At 40.8% G+C, this 22,420-nt stretch overlaps 1 protein-coding gene across 2 annotated transcripts; it reads left to right on the top strand.

Moving 5' to 3' along the window:
* Window positions 1–1,181: 1,181 nt before the first annotated feature.
* LOC133027367 (signal transducer and activator of transcription 5B-like) lies at window positions 1,182–21,396 on the top strand. Of its 2 annotated transcripts, none has more exons than XM_061094351.1 (19): window positions 1,182–1,363; window positions 2,265–2,399; window positions 2,991–3,147; window positions 3,566–3,655; window positions 3,856–4,033; window positions 5,724–5,854; window positions 8,001–8,152; window positions 8,409–8,564; window positions 9,686–9,865; window positions 10,117–10,204; window positions 12,762–12,884; window positions 13,127–13,219; window positions 13,571–13,777; window positions 13,923–14,017; window positions 15,314–15,456; window positions 15,745–15,900; window positions 16,230–16,281; window positions 17,923–18,030; window positions 18,924–21,396. In XM_061094351.1, exons 2-19 carry the CDS (start codon window positions 2,272–2,274, stop codon window positions 19,042–19,044), a joined length of 2,358 nt encoding a protein of 785 aa, XP_060950334.1. In that variant the 5' UTR covers window positions 1,182–1,363; window positions 2,265–2,271; the 3' UTR covers window positions 19,045–21,396. The 2 variants fall into 2 exon arrangements, with proteins under 2 accessions (XP_060950334.1, XP_060950333.1); XM_061094350.1 differs by having other exon boundaries at window positions 18,921–21,396.
* Window positions 21,397–22,420: the final 1,024 nt, after the last annotated feature.

Raw genomic sequence — 22,420 nt, 5'->3', positions numbered from 1 at the left:
TCCCAGTCTTGTGCACTTTAGTATTGTTGTCTAACCCACGATAAATTATGACTGTAGCTACCAGTTGCAAAACCAAAAACATTGTTAGATTGTTGCTGGGGTAGAACCTAGAAGGTAAAAAAATGTGGATTGTTGTTTTTGATCTAACAATCATTTTCTTAATCTTTATAACTGTGAAATATTTGGATCAACCACAGATACTTCCACAAGCACCACATCTTATATGTATCTCAATATGACCAGTGGCTGTCCAGTCTTCTGTGTGGAGTCAGATTGAATATGTGTTGCTGGGTGTAGCAGTGGAGCAGTTTTCAGTTGGCAGAGATACCTGCAGAATGAGGACAGAAAGAGATGTTGTACAGCTGCATGTGGCTCAGGAGGTAGAGCGGGCATCCACTACGGCTCCTCCATTCCGCTTGCCTAAGAGTTCCTGTGCAAGACACTGAAAAACAGTCTGTGATAGAGAAAGTGTCGCATATGCACTGTATGAATGGGTGTGTGAATGGGTGAATGGCAAAAAACTGAACTGTAAAACGCTTTAAGTGGTCATCAAGACACACACATCTGTAAAATAAAACAACATTGAAACACATCTGTGGTAAAACAACATACACACACATCTGTAAAATAAAACAACATTCAAACACATCTGTAGTATAACGACATACACACACATCTGTAATAGAACAACATCCACACACATCTGTAATAAAACAACATTCAAACACATCTGTAATAAAACAACATTCACACACATCTGTAATAGAACAACATCCACACACATCTGTAATAAAACAACATTCACACACATCTGTTATAAAACAACAGCCACACACTCTGTAATTAAACAGTTGTGTGTGTGTTTGTCTTGCAGCTGGGTGCGGGCTGGGGGCGTGGCTTCTAACGGAAATGCACCAAGTTATCTAGATTCTAAAGTTATGGATATAACCGGATATGAGGAACCTTTGTACCTTACCTCAAAACATCTAAATAATCTAATTATTGTCTGACAACAACAAAGTCCCACCATTTTGTTCATGCAGCCCATTACTATACAGATAAACTACAACCAGAACCATCGTTTGTTAAATACATATTGGACATATCACCGCGGTTGAATCAGACTTTTAGTCTGAAATTTGAAACAGGAAGCTTACTTTTAATCCTTGCTCTTGACTCGGTGCTGGTCAACAACAGCTGCTTTACCAGAAACCAGGAGGCGTCAAAGTTGGCGATGTGACAATACGAGAACCGACCTGTGAGATCTTTAATCGTGTGAGTGAGTGTGTGTGAGTGTGTGTGTGTGCGTGTGTGTGTGCTGCTCGTCCATGGTGCAGCTGTGAGCTGCGGCTGCCTCTGAAAGGTGAGTATCTGTGAACCACTTGTGGAGCACGAACTTTCAGCGCTGTCCTGTCACTTAGCTTCATGACTATGCTAGCTAGTAGAATGTCTCTCCTTCGCTAGCTTAGCTACGTTCCTCTGCGTTGCTTCTACCAAAGCAATACATGTAACGTACATTCACCACCGCCACACACACATTTGCACAGTTGTTTGGTAAAAAGACAGAGGTCGCTATTTGCAAAGTTTCTCCTGGTAGCCAACGAGCAAACCTCAACGTATCGTAACGCTAGCAAGCTAAGCTATCTGTCAAAGTTGTTGCAGCGCAGCTTCCTTTCTATGTTCCGCTCTGTGGTGAAACTTCAGAAAGTACTGTTCTCAGACCCATACTCATGTCTACATGTGTGTTACTGCAGAACATAGACCCATGATGGTTGTACATATATATAAATATGTATACACATATGGTCCGTTTAGATCTCTGAGTGAGTTCAACACTGAACTAATGACACTGGTTATATTAGCTTTGTCCTAAAGAGAAAGAGTGTAGAAAACGATTCTAAATGAGATATCATTCTAAATTAGTTTAAATCCATCTTGTTGTGTCAGATGGAGGAGAGTTTCTCTAACAAATGACCCAAAGCTGGATTTGTGGAAGTGCACAGTATCTTTTTAGTGGTGAATCAGGAAGTTTGGAAAGTGGTTTTGTCAGGATTGCAACTTAAGACCTTTATCTTGCCTCCACTTGGAACCGCTCTCCAGTTTGGTAGACATTGTTTTTAAAAAGTTTAATGCATAAATTCCTGCTCTATTTACTCTCCTCAAATCATGTTTTTTTTTCTCCAAAATCTCCCTCTGGTCGTGTGATTTATTATTACCTCATCCTGTGCCTGGCTTCTTTTCCTGCAATCCCCCTGCTTCCACAGGAGCACCATGGCAATGTGGATCCAGGCCCAGCAGCTCCAGGGTGAGGCGTCTCACCAGATGCAGGCGCTGTATGGCCAGCACTTTCCCATCGAGGTGCGGCACTACCTGGCCCAGTGGATTGAGACCCAGCTGTGGTATGACAGACACCATGACCTTTGCTTTTACTCAACTCGCTCCCGGCATCTGGGATTGATCAATGACACTATATCTCTTTGGATATAAGATGTCTTAGACAGGATTGTAGGTGACATGTAATATATTTTGTCCAGTGCACATATTTTTGAGCTGTTTTCAGAAATGAACTTGTGTCAGACGTGTTCACAACAACAGGAAGCTTTAAGGAACAGTAAGGCGAGGGGGATGGAGCCCAGGTAGAGCATGCACGGGGCAGAACAAAATATATAGTCTGTTGCAAAAAGTTCAGTGTTTCTGTTTACACCACATCAACTCTGGCGTTAGCCCCTATCACCAAAAGCTCTCCAATCTAGTTTGTCATTGTCAGCTCCTCTTTTCCACCCACAGATATATACAATCTTTCAATTTTTTGCATCCATCTAGTGTTAGAAACGCATTAACATCCCCCCTCACTTGCTGAGATTTCTCTGAAAAATGTCCTGTTTTCAGGAAAATTTCTGGTGCATGTCTCAAAACAGCTCTGGTTGAGCAGCACTGAGCTTGAGATTGTCCTGGCATTGGTCAATAATCTAATGATGAACATTTCAAAGGGATTCTGTGGAGTTGGACAACCCAGCGGAGGAGGCCAAAGCCAAGCGCCTGCTGGACAACTTGGTGGCCGAGCTTCAGAGGAGAGCCCAACTTCAGGGAGGAGAGGACGGCTTTCTTCTCAAGATCAAGCTGGGCCACTGTGCCAACCAGCTCAAGGTACCAGTCAGCTACAGTAAGACAGAGGAAAACTAGATCGGCCATAATTCTTGTTTTTGGATAGTGGAATATTATGCTGAAATAATTTGTCATCCTTACCTTACATTCTTTTAAAAGAATACAAAGTAATAATCCTCAGAATCACTACATTTCAAACAGGCTGCAGAATCTTTAAAATCCCCAAAAATCTAAAAATATAGATTTCTAAGTTCTCTTAATATGAAAATAGACATAAGTGGATCATAGAAAAAGAAAATTATTATTATTATATTATTATTAATTATTTTTTATTCTGGCACTCATCACAGTCCCGTCTTGTGGGGACATCATATGTGCATTTGGAGCAGATGTGTTGCAATCATATAAAAAATCCTTTCTCATCTCACATTTAGTTAAAATAATTTGTGTTTGCATGCAGAGCACTTATGACCGCTGTCCTTTGGAGCTGGTGCGCTGCATTAAACACATCCTGCACTCAGAGCAGAGGCTGGTTCAAGAAGCTACAAATGTAAGTGTTGAAGAGGTTGCTGATGTTTCATTTTTATATTATGAATCAATGGCTGAGATTTACACGTTTGGAAGATGATACAAAATATACAAACAAATGTATGAATTGGCCCCATGGTTTTGTTTGTACAAAACTGAAGGGGCAAAAAGCGGGGAAAGATGATTTTGACATTCTAATATTTTAAATGTTTGTGTGTAAAGGCCAGCTCTGAGACTGGTGGCCAGGCAATGGACAGCCTGTCACAGCGGCACCAACAGATCAACCAGGCTTTTGAGGAACTTCGTTTGGCAACACAGGAGACTGAGAACGAACTGAGAAAGCTGCAGCACAGCCAGGAGTACTTCATCATCCAGTACCAGGAGAACCTTCGTATCCAGGGTGAGAGATTCACACACACACACACACACACACATAGAAATAAATAAACCAAGTGTAGTCAATTTGTGCAAATCACAAAATGTATTATAAATTATGTATAAATCACAAGACCGTGTGCACGTTCACAGAACAGTTTCTTCAAGCGCAAAACCATACTCCCAAGCATTACTGCTCTGCATTCCTAACTGTGCTTCTGCAAGCACTGGGCTGAGGCAGTTTGCCCTTCCCTACGCGCTTGCAAGTGCTCAAAATCACCCAACAGTCGGTTGTAGTTAGCAGTTCACCTGCTAACTACAAAGTAAGAGATGAAATGTGATGCTCACAGCCAGGACATCAGGGTTAGAGTGAGTGGAATGATCTGGATTCATGATCCGACATCAATGATTTAAAAACTAGTGAATAGACGATGTGAAGAGCCACGGAGACGAGCAGACACACACTTCCTGCAGATAATGACCCAACGCTGTGTTTGAACTTCATCGTTGCAGAAGGCTCCGTTTATCCAGGAACATAAAAGGTTATTATATAGATCAGTTCTATGTGTGAGTTGTAGACGGCAAAGAGGGGGCTAGTAGGGCCACCCAGATGCTGTAAAGCAGTGGTCACCAACCATTTCAAGCCGAAGATCACTTTTTTATTCAAACGTAAGCCGAGATCTACCACCCCGATATTTAAAAAAACAAACACTTTAGAGGGTCATATTATTGTTAAAGGCTGAATGTACAAGCATAGATATACACAAAGAAAGGCAGTTATACAACTTGATCTATTCAATGCACAATATTTAAACCATTCATATTCACAACCTCGGCTCAATTCACACTATTTAGCGCCTTAGCTTGACAATATGTTTTGCAGAGGAGCTTCTACTGCTGCACAATGTTTCTACATATAGGCTCTGCCTTGAATATGGCCAGAAATATGACTGTTTACTTGTATAAAAGTAGTTCTGTGTACTCGTCTATCAGTACTATACACTATGAAGCCGTGCATCTTCTGCTCCAGCAAATATTTTACATTAAAACCTTTTTTTTTAAACAAAAGAATCGATTTGGTCAACAGGAACGCTGGAGTGCTTTCATTTTGAAACGCTTACAGAAAGTGTTGCAACCATTTGTTTGTGACATAAATTCAACAGATGAACATCTAAACTCAGGTGAAAGATCAGTTTCTCTGTTTATTCTGCTGTGAACCACAATGTTTATCTGTCTGTCACAAACCGTTTAAAAGTAAAAGCAATCCGGAGTTTCACTTTCTGAACCCATTCATTTGTTCTAACGGGGCTTTGATTGTTATCTACAGACCGGAAGATGCCTGTCTTCATACCATAGTGTCCTGGCATTTAGTTTAATACATAATCCAACTTGTATCAAGTTAATGCAGTAGATAAACCTCTAGCACCTCATTAAGCACTCGTTTTTATGTCAACATAAATATTCACACACCATAGCTGCTTTCAGACATGCACTGAACTCCGCAGATCTATGTCCTCGGGAGGAGGTGCATGTGAAAACGCAAATGTCTGAGTGAGAGCCTCCGCAGTTTCTGCTGACTTTCTTCGCCTGGCCCTCAAGTATAAAATTCGCAGAAAGTCAGTAGAGTCTGATGAACACAGTGGGAGACCCCCCACAAGTTAGCAGTGATTTGTGTAAGTAACGTTCTCTCTGTTATCTGTTTCCTGCTATTTTAGCACAGCTCAGCAACTTGTCTTCACTGCCTCCAGCCGAGCGCACCCAGCGCGAGACCACCCTACAGAGCAAGAGGGCCACTGTGGAAGCCTGGCTCACCAGAGAGGCCAGCACTCTACAGAAATACAGGCTTGTATGTAGACACAACACTCACACACACACACACACACAACGTATATACTGTGGCTCTGCAATATCACAGGTTTGCAATGATACAAAATGTGGCAACAGCCACTCTAGGTCTGTCACAGTATCAGATTTTGACTACACGATTATTGTGACACATGGAAGACACAGACGAAGATGACAAGAGTGTTTGTGGTGTAAAGAGCTGACACCAGTGTCCGTGTGTGTCACGTGATTTAAAATCTCACTTCCTGCCTCTCTCTGCTGCACGGGGCTGCTCCACCTCTCGCCTGAATAATGTGGAGGGTTTGATGCTGTTGTTAATGCATCTGTGCAGAGAATCTTCCATTGTGTTGTGCATGTGTTAAAAGGCAAACTCTCAGTAAACTCTGTAGCCAAGTCTCCAGATTAAACCATGTTAAGTCATGTCTGAAAACTGCTTAGTCAGCAAACTGCAAAGAAGACAATCTGCTTTCTTTTCACACTGGCATGCCCAGTGTGCATTAATAGTCACATAATTTGTAATTTGTAAAGTGTGTTAGTATGGATGTAGAGTATTTTAAAACTAAGTTGTATCAATGTGGACGTACACACACACACACACACACACACACACACACACACACAGTATTGTGAACACAGAAACCCTTCAGGAAAGATAAGGTTTGAATCCTACATGCTTTAAATGCATGTTCACACCTTCAAGGGGACAAATTATGAAAATTCCACTTTTGTAGTGCTTCTACACGTTAATTTGGGTATCTGGCATGTCTACTGTCCCAAAGACTCTGGAAGAAAAAAACTCCCGCGATTTGTTATGGTTCCTCTACGTCAGAAACTTCATGCTTGACTGACTGCAAATGAGCTTCCGTATGCTTCTCTCGTCACAAGCGAAATGGGAGTCTCACTTACATGGCCTTGGCCCCCCGCCACCCCTACACTCATTATAGATACGATACTTGCCAAAGCAATTCACTTCGTTTTTGCAAACCTCGAAGACACAAGATTGAAATGGATTGAATTCATATTTGAAGGCAATGTCCCGGAGGGGGGCAAAAGTCTTCGACCCGCTTGACTCTGGTTCAAAACGATATGGTTGTAAGATTGGATCTTCGTCTCCATATTTCTACAAAGGTAATGGATAGCCAAATAATCCGGGCGCTCGTACCTCGTGGAAGGGGGGGAGCTGGCTCATTAGCTTTTAAAGGAACAGGCACTCAAAACAGGTCAATCTGAGGAGGGGTGTTTTAGACAGGGTAAAAGGCTGCTGTTTTAAATGATCCTTGTGGTATTTTGACCAAAATATGTTACAGAAATTTCATTAAGACCCCAAGGAACCATATCGACTTGTGGTAAAATGGGCATAATATGTCCCCTTTAAGTCTAATAGCCTTCTATGGGCTTTGGTGGACCCTACTATTTGCTAATTAGGTATAACTGGCATTAGCTTTCATCGTAGGAACAAAACGAGATTCCCAAAAATCCAAACTACACTATTGACAGTTCATAACTTTCTGTGACAAGACCTTGTTAACTTTTACAGAAGAGTAATAGAAAACATCCTAATTGGAAACACAACAGGCTTGCAGTGTGCATGGCCCAGGACAGGAAGGCTGTGCATGGGTGATTCAATCTGCTCATCTATCATGAGTTGTGATGCATATAGATCAGCGATATTGGTGAGGTGAGATGCCTGCTGACTTTAAAAGGATACTTAAGATTTAACCACGGTCTGTTCAGCCTGTTCGGGCCTGCCCTCTTCCATACCATCAGACTGTAGAGCACTTTCTTTCCTCAGGCTCTGAGACTAATGAATTCATTGTCAAATCCACCACAAAGAGTTTAAGTTCTTCACATCATTATTTATTCATACAACTTCTGTTTTGTTTGGTGACTATCATGAAATTACAAGATGCTTTGAACTTAGACACAATATATGTCAAAGAATCATGAAGATGGAAGGAGACGACAGCTGCTGTCAAAACTTGACATGGAAACAACTTACGTGGTAAAGAGTCACGATATGTATTAATATCTTGATATGAAACAACCTATCAGGATACAAGATTTTTCTCATAATGTGCAGCTTTATATGTTAGTGCACTGAGTAAATGCAAAAGTTACTCAGCATGTGGCTGGTGGTGTGTTTGCAGGACCTGTCGGAGCAACACCAGAAGACCCTGGGCCTGTTGAGGAAGCAGCAGACTTTAATCCTTGATGAAGAGCTCATCCAGTGGAAGAGGAGGCAGCAGCTGGCTGGCAACGGGGGTCCTCATGAGGGGGGACTGGATGTCCTCCAGTCCTGGTACATACTAGAAATGCATGTTAATTAGTTTGACTTACATAATATATTACAGGGATGGATGGAACAGTTTCACATGCCTCCAGGCAAGTGCATGTTTTATTATGATAAAGAGAAGTTTGTAAAATTTTTCTCTTTTAATAAAGTAATTTAGGTTGAGAAACCAAATCTAGAAACACATGGGATTATAGAGGAGTGACTGATGATATTTCCCCCCCACCTGATGGTGGTATCCCCAAATCTTCTGCTTGTCAACAAGGTGTGAGAAGCTGGCTGACCTGATCTGGCAGAACCGGCAGCAGATCCGGCGCTGTGAGCATCTAACCCAACAGCTCCCCCTGCCAGGCCCGATGGAAGAGCTGCTGAGCAAGCTCAATAGTGACATCACTGACATCATCTCGGCCCTGGTTACCAGGTGAAAACTTGACTTAACATCTTCCTCTTCCTGTATGAAAGTTACCCCACCTGTGCTCTGAAAAACTGGGTGTTAGTTCCAACTGTTGAAAAGCCAAGGGTGGACACTCCAGCTAACTGATTCAGGAGAAGCTATACAGCTAGTGCCCTGACAGTGAGTAGGTCTTTACTCTTGTGAAGATTGTGGTGTTGTCAAAGGAGTTTGCTCAAACAGTTTATTATTGCTCTTCTGAGTGTGCAGGAGGCCACGGCTATTACTTCTTCAAGCCAGCCATAACTTTGATGTTTGTAGTAAGGCTTAGTCAGGGTTGTGTCTGCTTATCAATTCTTTTTCAGATTTTTGTGAGCGTTTACAGGATTGCACAAGATGACATTTTTTATTTGTCTCATTGCTTAATGGTTTTTGCTTTTTACCCCCCTTTTAGTTTTTCTTTTGTACTGTATGTTAGTACAGTAATCAAATTTTTGTCTGCAATGATTTTGTTTCCGTACCATGAAACTTCACAGCTATCTTAATCACATAATTTTGTGGAGTCTTTAGATATTTTAGATTTTATGAGAGAAATGCTGTTAGGTGGGTGCTGGGGTAGAGGTCATCCCCTGATGACTTGTTGAAACTCCATCAAAATGTGTCAGTGCTATACAGGATAAACACTGTTTTTTCCAACAGTATTATCATCTAACAACAAATATAAAAACCTGGATGAAAACACCAATTCACCTTAGTCACTATCTGTGTTTTCTAGAGAGGCTGTATGGTGACACGTGATTAGGATTCATTTTACATCTTTAACTGGTTATTTGTTTGAAAATTACATTACTTTCAAATGGTTCTGTCACACATTTCATAGCAACAATCACATAACGTGGTGCAGGTAATTTTTTTAAATATTTGTGCTCATTGTGCAGCAGAATATATTCATGACAGAATATAGACACATTTGCTATTTCCAAATGCCCAGTATCTTCTAACCTGTTCATCAATAATTTACCTATGTTTGTATAAATTATTGTAACTCAATATGTCAACATATCTTAGACAATGAGAGATGGCCAATGAATTAGGCCGTTGAAAAAATGTTTTAAAGTGCTCATCATATCACTGGCCCTTCTTTTCCTCAGCACCTTCATCATTGAAAAGCAGCCACCCCAGGTGTTAAAGACTCAGACCAAGTTTGCAGCCACGGTGCGCCTCCTGGTGGGCGGAAAACTGAATGTCCACATGAACCCACCACAGGTCAAGGCTGTCATTGTTAGTGAGCAGCAGGCCAAAGCTCTGCTGAAGAATGAGAGCACACACAGGTGAGTGGCACAGAAAGCAGACAGATGCATCCCACTGGCTTTTCAGATGCATTAGTAAAAACTAATTGTGACTATTAAAGGCTTAAAAACAGTGGGTGAAAATAGCAGGTACTTTGTTAGATATAAGAAGGCATTTCATGAATGTACTAAAATGGTTAATCATGTGAGATTTATAGATTAATTTGTTATTTTGTCTCATTTGTTGAAGAGCTACAGGGTGTGTTGCTAATTGCTTTCTTCTGCCTTTGTAGTGAAAGCAGTGGAGAAATCCTCAACAACAACTGTGTGATGGAATATCACCAGGCAACTGGCACCCTCAGTGCACACTTCAGAAACATGGTAGGAGAAAACAGATGGAGTAGCTGCTTTAGTATGACTGCTCGTACAAATAGATAACATTATTAACTAGGGCTACGTTGTAGCACTTGCGGGCCCGAGCACCTGCACGTTGAAGCCTGTTGCGGTCGGGGGAGAGAGCGGTCGATGTCCAAGCGCACGTCTCCGCGTTGGATGCGTTTTCCTCTCTGTGGCAAGGATAAAAGCTTCACTTCCTGTAGCCACCAGGGGGCGCTGTGATTTAAAGTCATGATTTCTGTGTAGATGTCATCAGGCTGGGACTCTAGTCTTACATGTCTAGTTTGGACTCAATTGGACAATAAACGCTTCACTTCCTGTAGCCACCAGGGGGCGCTGTGATTTAAAGTCACGATTTCTGTGTAGATGTCATCAGGCCGGGACTCTTGTCTTACATGTCTAGTTTGGACTTAATTGGACAATATATGTCCGAGATACAGAACCTCGTGTTTTGATGGCGTTTAATCAAACTGGGACGCCACGGTCACACGGCCTTGAAACCATATGAATATCTTCAGGGGGGGGGCTGTTGATACACACATGTAGTTTGAGTGAGATAGAACCATGAACACTGTAGTACCAGCATTTTGTGTTTCACGGCGAGTTGATGAACTTTGACGCCACGCCATGGTCACACGGTGTGACGAAAAATCAATCCCTAAATCATTTTTTATCTCCATGTTGTTGTGATGACACTCATCTGAATTTAAAGTTGAACTGATGAAAGCCCTGGGACAAGTACATTCAAGTAAAAATGGTGAATATGGTCAAAATGGCCACTAAATTCAAAATGGCGGACTTCCTGTTTGATCTAACATATTGATCCAAGAGACTTATTTGTTTGTTATGAAAAGACACATGCTATAATGGATTTTCGTACATGTCGGTCAATCGTAGCGCCGGGGCTGCCCTTTAGGGGGCGCTAGTCAGTTTTTTTGCCACGCCCATTTCTTAAAACCATATGAATATCTTCAGGGGGGGGATGTTAATACACACATGTAGTTTGAGGGAGATGGACCCATGAACACGGAAGTTACAGCAATTTCGTGTTTCACGGCGAGTTGATGAAATTTGATGCCACGCCATTAATACTGTGTTTGACGAAAAGTCACAGTAATCTTATATCTTCATTATCAATGTCTTGAGACCCATTTGATACAGTTTGACATGGTTGAGGTCAGTGGATGAGGAGGAACACATCCAAGTGTAAGACATGCAAAAAAAAAGACATTTCCTGTTGCCACCAGGGGGCGCTGTGATTTTCAGTGTAGATATCATCAGGTCGTGACTCTTGTCTCATGTGTGTAGTTTGGAATCGATTGGACCAAATATGTCTGAGATACAGAACCTCGTGTTTTGATGGCGTTTAATCAAACTTTGACGCCACGCCACGGTCACATGGTGTGACGAAAAGTTGATTTTTTGAGTCAACTTTTTTCTCCATCTTGTTGTGATGACACTCATCTGAATTTGAAGTTGATTTGATGAAAGCCCTGGGACAAGTACGACAAAGCAAAAATCACAGAAATGGCCAAAATGGCCACTAAATCCAAAATGGCGGGCTTCCTGTTGCGTTTTTCATAATGCCCTTTGTGACTTTTTTTCATGATTAGTCACGATACACCTCTTGCCCGATTTTGGTGAAAATCGGTTATGTGGAAACCTAGGGGCTGGGTTCCAGGGGGCGCTGTTGAGCCATTTTGCCACGCCCATTTCCAAATCCACAAGAATACGTAAATTTTCACCACTCTCTAATTTTCTGCAAAGTTTGGTAAGAAGTTCAGCATGTTAAAGCCCTCAAAAAGCCAATTAATTTGGGTTAGAATAATAAGAATAAGAATAATCCTTACAATTTCAATAGGGCCTCTCAACATTCGGTGCTCGGGCCCTAAAAAGGGCTCATCCTGGGGAGGTACTAAGTCTGGGCCAGAACTACTAGCAGAACAGTCCAACCAGTTTGATAGAATGTGTGTATATGCGTTCCATTTACCGCTCTCACACATCCTTTACACATTCTAGGCATGTGGCTCAGGAGGTAGGGGGGGTGTCAACCATCAACTATCTTCAACACCGGTTGTTTGATCCCTCCCACCTTCAGTCCTCCTGCCGAAGTCTCCTTGGGAGAGATTCTCAAACCCTAAATTACCCCTGATGGTGGGTGTGAATATGTGATAGAATAGAACACCCTATAGAAGTGCTGTATAAAAAGTTAAACTTACAGTGCAAAGATTTTTGAGTGGTCATTAAAACTAGAAAAACTCTGCACTGTATACTGTAAATGCAGTCAGCATTCCATTCATCTATTTACACACTACCATCGCACTTAAAGGTTGAGTGTTTTGTTTTTATTTACATTTGTAGTGAAGGCTCACATGTTTACTTGAGTAACACCTAAATTTGTTTACACAGTTAGTTCAGTCTCGGTCAGCTTCTCGCCAGAAGCTGCAGAGCTGTTTCTCTATGCACCACATTGGTCGTGTTAGTTGAAATAAAGCAGAATTCATCTGATGCTTTCTCATGTCTTTGCTCTCTGTGTTTTTAGTCACTGAAACGGATCAAGCGCTCTGACCGTCGAGGTGCAGAGTCTGTGACGGAGGAGAAGTTCACAGTTCTGTTTGAATCACAGTTCAGTGTCGGGGGAAACGAACTCGTCTTCCATGTCAAAGTAATTATAGGGGACACTGGGATCTGTAAAACAAATGATACCACTGATTATTACTTCAGTCATCTTTTATTGATTTCATCTCTATTGTGTTTCTTTCCTTTGGAAGATTATTATTACCCAGCACTATTTAACAAGATTATGGCTTTGTCCAAGCTTTCTGTAAACCTAATGTTCTCTGGCATGGGTTTGAATGAATCCAGAAGAATCTGTTACCCACCTATTGTTGTTCTTGTAACCTGCAGACCTTATCACTGCCTGTGGTCGTGATCGTCCACGGCAGTCAGGACAACAATGCTACAGCAACAGTCCTGTGGGACAATGCCTTTGCTGAGCCGGTAAGTTGGCGGCTCCTGTACTGTCGGTTTCCACAATGGGCTTCCTATATTTCACCAGTTGAGACTGTGACCATATTTTAGTAATATTAAATGTTTTTTCATGGATTTTTTCTAGAATAAGAAACACAAACATCAGTTATTTTCAAAGCTCCAGTTTGTTATATGTGTGATCACTGTCTGCTTTTTGACATACGTTTTCATGTGTCTCACTCTCGTCCTTCAGTGTAATTATTAAATCTTAGAAATTACCATAAAGGTGCAATCTTACAATGTTTCACCGAAACAACAACTGAATCTGAAAGGCCTGTGCTTCTCTTTCATATTTTCCCACGGCACACCTCTTCTCCTCAGGGCAGGGTGCCGTTCATCGTACCAGAAAAGGTGTTGTGGCCCCAGCTGTGCGAGGCCCTGGATATGAAGTACAAGGCGGAAATGCACAGCGGGCGTGGCCTGTCAGAGGATAACCTGGTCTTCCTGGCACAAAAGGCTTTTTCAAGCAGCAGCAACAACCCTGAGGACTACAGCAAGATGACCATCTCTTGGGCCCAGTTCAATCGGGTGAGGCCAGCTCCTTTCCCAGGCTGATTGTAAATTTCAGACTCATGTTATGCAAGAAAAAAGGCTGTGCCATCGCTACAGAGTGTCAGTGGCATTTTCTTGTGTGCATGTAAACATTGTCTTCTAATATGCTTATTTTGTACAGGAGAGCTTACCTGGACGCAACTTCACCTTCTGGCAGTGGTTTGATGGAGTTGTGGAGCTCATGAAAAAACATCTCAAGCCTCACTGGAATGATGGGTAATTACCCATGCTGACTTTTTTAATGTTCACCTCTAACACTGCGATATGTCATTAAGGATAAGACTTTGCTTGGTAGTACTTGTAATCACACTCACTAGTGATGTCATGGCGTCCTACACTCAAACATCACTGCAGCCACGTGAGACGTAAATACCCTGGAAGGCAGCAAATGGAAGATTTACAGAGAGAGTTTTGTCATTCTTCAGACTGAAAAGTACTGATTTAGCATTACAGTGCTATAGCATTGTCTCTCAAAAGAGACAATTTCTTAAAAAAACGATTTGAAGATTGTTGCAGAAGAAGCAGAGTATATTTTTGTGGATATGATACAAATATGTGGATCATAAAATATTGATGGATCATGGTCCTGATTATTGGCTCGTTTTCTGTGCATTACAATGATTTAAGTCTAATAAAAGTTCCAACCCCCAGTTTACTCTTCAAACACAACCAAAGTACTCCAGTAATGCTTGAGGATATTAATCACAATTTGCACACTACAAGCTTTGTTCCCGGGAGAAATCGGGTGTTTCCCCATGACCCAAATTTACCAAAAAAACTAATAAATGGTATAATATCTACATTTGTCCAACAGTAACAAATCTCTCAAACAAACCACCAATCCACCACTCTCACTTGTCACAGCCACAATTATTATTTAGTGTCTGAAATCTACCAGCATTCAGTTGGTGGCAAATATTAATTCACACACAAACACATTTGAAACACTGCGCAAACCAACACGTTACTGACCCACCTTCTTCTTTGACCATGCAAAATTCTTTTGACGTCCATTTATTGTTTGTTCATTATTAAGCTCTCATTACTGAAAGTCTTACTGCCCCCACATAATACACATTCATTTCTATTTTTGTTTATTTCCTGTCTTTATTTCCTATCTATGTTCACTTTTTATAGTGTTATGCATTTTAATCTTACTCTGTCCTTTACTTTTCCTAAAGTTTGTACAGGACCGGAATTTGCAATTTTACACAAATTCAATTAAGTGAAAAAAGAGTGCTGAAACAAAAACACGTTTCAACAAACAAGACATAACATCAACTTTGTTGGTGTTGTGTCAATTCTGAGGCTTATTATTGCAATGGTCTGATTTTATGCATTTATTGAACAGGATGTTTCCTTGGAAGAACAAATGTAAACTTTACACATTACAATTTTTGAAAAAATGATTAAACCAATACATTTAAGCCTTCACTTGCTATGGCCAGGAAGGTGATCACACGTTGAGCCACTGCATGAAAGTTTTGTAACAATGTGTGAATCTGTATGCAGTGCCATCCTGGGCTTTGTAAACAAGCAGCAGGCACAGGACATGTTGTTGTCCAAACCCAACGGCACCTTCCTGCTGCGATTCAGTGACTCTGAGATCGGAGGCATCACCATCGCCTGGGTGGCTGAGAATCCCAACAAATCAGGTACACAACTGCCCTTTAAAGCCTTTCTACTCTTAGTTTGAATTTCTAGGGCAATTCATTATAATGTCAGTAGAATAACATAAAGCGGAATGAAGGCTAGGTAAGATTTTGCTCATGTGAATTGTAGCATTCTATATAAAAACTTTTCCTGTCAATATTGAGCTCCTAATTCCACAAATTAATGCAAATGTCAGTACATCATCCATCTTCTCTGCAGCATTTATAATATATGAATCATTTGGTAACGCCTGTGATTGTAATCTGTGCTGGTTCCTGTCTTTAATTAAGGAGAGAGGTTGGTCTGGAATCTGTTACCTTACACAACCAAGGACTTCTCCATTCGCTCTCTGGCTGATCGCATCAGTGACCTGAACCACCTTCTGTTTCTCTACCCTGACCAGCCCAAAGATGAGGTTTTTGCCAAGTACTACACCCCTCCACTCTGTAAGTATTATCATTATATTTAAGAGGCACTATATTATTTACACAATATTATCATAGTTGCATAATTAGCTTGATGTCAATATATATTATTGGCACAATCCCGAAACCAATCACTGCACCTTAGCAGCGCATGTGCCCATAACTTATTGTTCTTACTGTATATTTTGTTGTTTTATGTCCATTTGTTGTTTTATATACAATGCACCAACCACACCAAGGCAATTTCCTCTATGTGTTAATATACTTGGCAAATAAAATAATTCTGATTGTGATTCTGATATATATTTTTTTATAAAAAATCCTAAACTCAGTTCATGTGTCTCTTGCAGCAAAAGCAGTGGACGGATACGTAAAACCACAGATCAAACAAGTTGTGCCAGAGTAAGTAGATCCCTTTCTTTTTTCTAAAATTGCCACAGGAAACTCTGTTCACCTCACACCCTCCAGTACCTGACATGACTGATTAAGTAGCAAGTTCCTGAAGCCTGATTTGCATTTGGTGTAAGAGTTGCTGAAAGATGACACCCCATCCATCCATCTAAAATAACACTGTAAAGCATTCAGACTGATGTGTCTTGCAATGTTCTTTAAATGTAATGGTAACAAACCTTTGAAGGACTGAATCACTTTTACTCTGACTCAGACTGTTGCAAGACTTCAGGCAAGCTTATTATTTCTGGCAGAAATATTGCCATTTTCTAAGATGGCCAAATATCCCCCGAAGATGTCTATACAGTACATATTAAACCAGATATTTAGCAATTAAAAGTGTGCAAGTATTTTTACTGAAATATTTGGAATTGTTTTTACCAGGTGGATCTGAATTTGTTTGAACATGTAAATAAAGATGGACAAAGGTTGGTGATGATTGGTGGTGGCAATTACTCTCAGAGAATTCCATAATATTGTGTGTGTGAATATTAGGACTAAGTGAACTGTGTAATGTTAGTTGTATACAGTTACTGCAGGGGGTGTCCAAACTTTTTATCCCGAGGGCCACATACAGAAAAAAATACGAAGGTCTGGGCCACTCACGCCGCCAAGCCCCCCTGCCCTGGAGCGGACTGTTGACAGTGCGCCTCAATCACGTTGCTCAGGGCGGGGGGGCGTGGCGGCATTATGAGGGACAGCTGGCAGGTCATGGGTGAGTTGGGCGCCACCTATTGTCTAAACAGAGAAGTGCAATACAGTGGGCCATAGTCCATTACATTACATTTTTATTTTGCTGACGCTTTTATCCAAAGTGACTTACAATAAGTGCATTCAACCCCGAGGGTAAAACCCAGAAGAACAAGAATAAAAAAGTACAATTTCTTCAAAAATAAAACAAAACTACAAAGTGATATAAGTTCGTGCCATTTAAGTGCTACTAAATTGTTAGTTTCAAAAATTGTAAGTATTTAAAAAAATTAATTTAAATTTAATTAATTAATTAATAAAATTTTTTGATGCAGGCCATTTAAAAAGGGATGGCGGGCCGCAGTTGGCCCGCAGGTCGTAGTTTGGACAACCCTGAGTTGAAAGTTGACTGCATTAAATGGGCCAACTTTCATTAGGATCACAGTGGGCTTGTTTCAGGTGTCATATTTTCCTGTCACCTCCTGAGTAGGGGGCCTCACTCAAGTAATTTGTTCAACCACAGATGCAGTTTTCAGCTCTGTCATCTTGATCAGTGATATCTGATCATGACCTGGGCCCTCATTTATAAAACGGTGTGTGTGTTTCATACTAAATGTTACTAAAAGTGTGCACTAAAATAACGTAGATGCCAAATTGCCACAGTGTTCCCTTTCTAAATCCCAGTCCATCTCGAAATGTGCGTTCGTGGATCTGCCTCATAACCCTACATGCTTTCATATTACTAAAGTGGTCAACCTAGGGGGGACTCAACCTAGATCTGACTCTGCTTTGGTGATTAGAACTCTAAATAGGACAGAGGACTGACCAAGAATTTAAATTATGTTGTAAAATAAAAACATAATTAAGCAAAATAACAAAACGTGTGTTTTGTGTCTCTGGAAGATTTACCACCCCAAACCCTGAACCCAGCGGAGCAACTCCTACATTCATGGATCAGACAGCTTCTCCCTCTGTGACCCACCCCAACAACTTCAGTGTTTACCCTCCTATGTAAGTACATTCCTTTACCTTTGTCAACTTAACCATATGCTACACATTTCTGCTGGGCTGTGAGTTATACGTATATCAGTCAAGTCAACAGTCGACTTCAGGAGCAAAAAGACAAGATAAGATTCCAAGACAAAAAACAAAACAAATGCAAAGATGGCAGACATTATTTCCTTTTGAAATCATAGGACAAGATGGAGAATATCCCTTGTTTGTTTAAAGGTCTACCAAACTAATTAAGATGCCAACCACCAGTAGATGTTAGAAGAGAGCGACCACCTATCTTCAGTTGTAAACCTTAGCCTCATCACGTTTTCCGGGCTTTTAATCTCAACAGCGGTACAAGCTGAACCTGAGGGTATGCTGAGGATAAATGTAAATCTGACTGGTTACTGGCTTGTTTGGCATGTGGGCCGCTCAGTAAATCTAACATCATTACTTCAATGCCTTTGTAAATTTATCACCACCTCTCCAAGGCGACAGAGTTGAAAGCTGTCCCAACATGACAGACCTTATCCCTCCACTTACTGTGGTACAAATTTGTTCTGTACATTATTTGTCTAATCTTGCAGACAAATAGAAAAACATATAAGTCGAACAAAAGCTTAACCTCTCTGGCGGGGGTTATAACACTGTATCACATTTCAATGTTGAAAGGAGAAAGGAGTCTGTTATGAACCTACAGAGATTCACCTGAAGCTTGAATAAATAAGAGAAAGCCTTTCTGTTGATTAATTTCTGTGAAAATATTAAGAGCATATTTGAGATGGCTGAGGAATCTGTGACTAGGTCTATCGGAAAAGTACATTTTGTTTGGAATACGTTTTTACCTACATACAGCATGGCCTTTATGATAGAACATCCAAAGTCTGTTTCTGCTCTCTTCTTGTCAGTAGTGACACCATGTTGGATGCAGATGGAGACTTTGACCTGGAGGACACGATGGACGTGGCCCGTCATGTGGAGGAACTGCTTCGCAGGCCCATGGCCAACCAGTGGAGCAGCCAGCAGTCCTGAACCTGAAACCTGATACTGCTGCACACCTTGAGGTCTACTCCATCTTATCCACTCCTATAATTCTCTCCGAACTGCAGCCACATTAAGAGAAGTCATGGGTTCATTAGTCCCTCTGACAGATCCACATTACAATTCATATTCATCATGTTTCAGCTGCCCGCTTCTAATCAATATTGTCTCAGTGGAGATGGTAAACCATGTTTTCAAGAGTCAGCTTTATTGGCATTGTACAGTCGACAGGGACTGGTGTTCTCTCCGCCCATCATAGTTTCTCAGGACGGTCATGAAGACCTGGTTTGGGTCAATGGGATTTTTATACACTTAGTTTTTATGTGAGCTTTGCGTACCTGATGAGTATCTTAAAATTCTTTTAAATGTTTTTCTACAGTTAACATGGGTTTATGTGACTGAATGCAGAAAAAACTACTCTATTCTCTCTTTGTCAATAATTAATAATAGTTGTATAATAAATACTATCTATCTAGTAGTAAGTCCATAATAAAGTGAGACTATGTAACTTAAGCTGAACATCAGCCACTGTGAACACCAGCAGTATTTACAGGATGATGGGAAATAATATTTCCCCTCATTTTCAAAGTTTATCTTTAAATCATTTGCTTTAGAGCCACTTAGCTAAACAAGTCTAAATCAACAACCATGCCTCCCATGTAGGTGCATCGTAGTTACTGCTGTGTCATTGGCTTTAGACAGTTTTAAACCTGTGATGCTGGAAACTAAATCAAGTGGTGTCCTGAACTCCAGTGTCCTTGGAAGCTGCAGTTTCAACTTCACCTGTGGTTCAGTGTGAGCCCAGCAGCTGTGTCCTGTAGAAGAAACCATCTGAACAACATGAGGTTTTACACAAACATGGCTTTAACTTGCTTATCTTGCTGTTTGCTTGTTCTATGGTTATGATCAATTTAAACACCAACCAACGCCATTGCTTATGTAGACTGGCCAGCGGTCACAGAGATGGATAAAAGCTCAGACATTCTTTCTCCAGTAATATATATTAAAGTACAAAAATAATAAACAATCAAATAAGACAACTGTCAGCAACATCATCATTTTGTAGTGTTTAATACTGAATGTTCAGTAGTGATTATAGTGAATTTGACTCAGCAATCAGATTCAACCCAGAAAGCCCCTGTTTAGCTAAACCAGTTCAAACCCTTAGCTGCGCTGTTCAGATGCTAAGAGACACAGCTTCAGTCTCTGTGTATTTACAGTTGTCTGTAACATACTAAAATAAAAGAGTAAACGCGTAACAGTAGTTCAAGTTGTAAAAACGTCATACAGACGTTTCAAGACTTTTGTATTACCCTCTCTAATTCTATGTATGTATAAATATATGTTGTCAGAATGGAACCTTCGGTGTATGGTACTGTGTGATAAGCTTCGTCGGTGGATTCTATAGGGAAATGATTACACCTCACACTCTATAATATGCCATCATACTTTTTGTCTGCCCGGATAATCAGAGGGCAGCTCAGGACTGCAAATAACAGTTTCTATTATATTTTAAATGTTTTCATCATCTACTAATTCATTTAATGGTTTTGTTCACAAAGTGTTTAAACATTTGGAAAAAAATCTCAATTATTTACCCTCAGATATCCAAAGCCCAAAGTTATATCTTTGAATTGCTCGGTTTTCTGACCACCTGTCCACAATTCATACATAACAATGACAGTTCTGATCGTGTGTGCAGCTTTGCTTCTGAAACCAGAGAACAATTATCCCACCCACCTCAGCTGCACTTTGTCCATTCTGCTCATTATGATGATGGTGATGTTAATCTTTTTCTAGCTTCTCTGTTATCCTGAAATAACCTTTAGTAAACATTTCTGTGGAGATTCACTGCTCCATAGATCTCTCTGTGCCTTTTGGATTGGCAGGACACCACTGTCCGTCAGTACATTTGAAAGCCATTGTCCATAGCACTGTACTACTACCAGCATCCAAGGAAAATCTCTCATAGAACACAACTCACCCATAATGAAGTTAACGCGGCAAACCTCAGGAAAGTCACTGTGGGGGGGAAAGGCAATTGTGTCCAAATCAGCCAAATGATTTGAGTGTAGATGGGGATACTATGTAACTCTTGTGCTGCCTTTACCTCTTATAATTATTGTGAAATAAAAGCTGAAACACAAAACGTTTTATTTTTACCAATGCAGTAGTTCACCTTTTCGTCCTTGAATCAACCAAATGTGTGTATCCAGCTCACTGCTGCTGTGTTGTCCGCTGGCTTCTGTACAATCTGCCTCAAGTACTTCCACATTGTGCTACACTTTGCTGGAAGTTTGGTGTTTGGATTTGACTTGGAAATAAAACACATTTTTTAATTAACTGAGTGGCATTATTTGCTATAATAACTTTCTGTTTTTCTCCTGTTAAAAATAAATAGTATTTTATAATCTTATTTTCAGCCCCATTAGTGGCAGTGTGTCGCTGGAGTGAAGTATTAAGTATGTAACCAATGTAGTGCCATTCAGATTTAGTCAAACTAAAATGTTGGACTTTTAGTGATCTTGTCAACTACTGGATGGAAGACCATGAAATGTAACTGTTATGCCATCAGCAATTAAAAGCTCACGCTTCTCATTTTAATGGGCATAACAATGTAGTAGCCTCCATGAAACTGCAAGGCCGTTATAACCCTAGGTTTGAATGCTGGGTTAGTACGCAGAGTCCCCCTCCTATTATCAGGGGAGAAGCTGCCAAATTACCAACACGTTTTACTGAAACTATCCCCACTAATAAGGCCTGTTTTAGGGTCTCAGTCCCACGTCTTAGAAAGGCTGGAATGGGCGCCTGTCAGGGCGTGACCGAGTCCCAAAAAGGAGTTTGACAGTGAGAGTGGGAGAAAGATACATATTTGGGTTGCAAGCCTGTCACAGATCAATCACGAATATGAGGAATTTGCGTGTCTGTGTGGGCGACCATGGGGTGTGTAATGACGGTTGATCGTCTGCACCTACTTTTCATCCAGGCTTAAGCCTCGAAGGAAATGGCCAAGGGGAATGTCTTCACATCTTGAACAAATATCACAAAGTATGAGTATGTTTTTCTTGAACATGATCTCTTAAGATCAGCTTGAGGGAATGTCTTTGGTACAAACTTTCACTTGGACTCAAAGATGAGAGGATTAGATTCTGGTACCTGGGGGTTAAAGGTCAAGGTCAAAGTGACCTCATGTTACTGTGATTGTGACATAGTAGGACTGCCTGCAGGGATTTTCATTACATCTGGCCTTACATGAGCACGATATCATATTTAGCTAGAAGTCTTTTTAACCAACTCTGCCAACTTTTTTACTCTGATCCTCAGAGTGAAAGCAGTCACATAATGTAACAGTGACCGAGGTTGCCCC

This window comes from Limanda limanda, chromosome 21 (genome assembly GCF_963576545.1).
Source record: "Limanda limanda chromosome 21, fLimLim1.1, whole genome shotgun sequence".
NCBI lineage: Eukaryota > Metazoa > Chordata > Actinopteri > Pleuronectiformes > Pleuronectidae > Limanda > Limanda limanda.
The sequence above is the reverse complement of the archived record's forward strand: the minus strand, read 5'-3'. Positions and strand labels throughout refer to the sequence as shown.

Bases quoted from the DNA above. Each gene is read 5' to 3' on its own strand.
- LOC133027367 (XM_061094350.1), top strand. From the start codon at position 2,272: ATGGCAATGTGGATCCAGGCCCAGCAGCTCCAGGGTGAGGCGTCTCAC. The intron at 10,205-12,761 runs GTAGGAGAAAAC...CTGTGTTTTTAG, and splicing joins GTGCACACTTCAGAAACATG to TCACTGAAACGGATCAAGCG. The intron at 13,778-13,922 runs GTGAGGCCAGCT...TATTTTGTACAG, and splicing joins CTTGGGCCCAGTTCAATCGG to GAGAGCTTACCTGGACGCAA.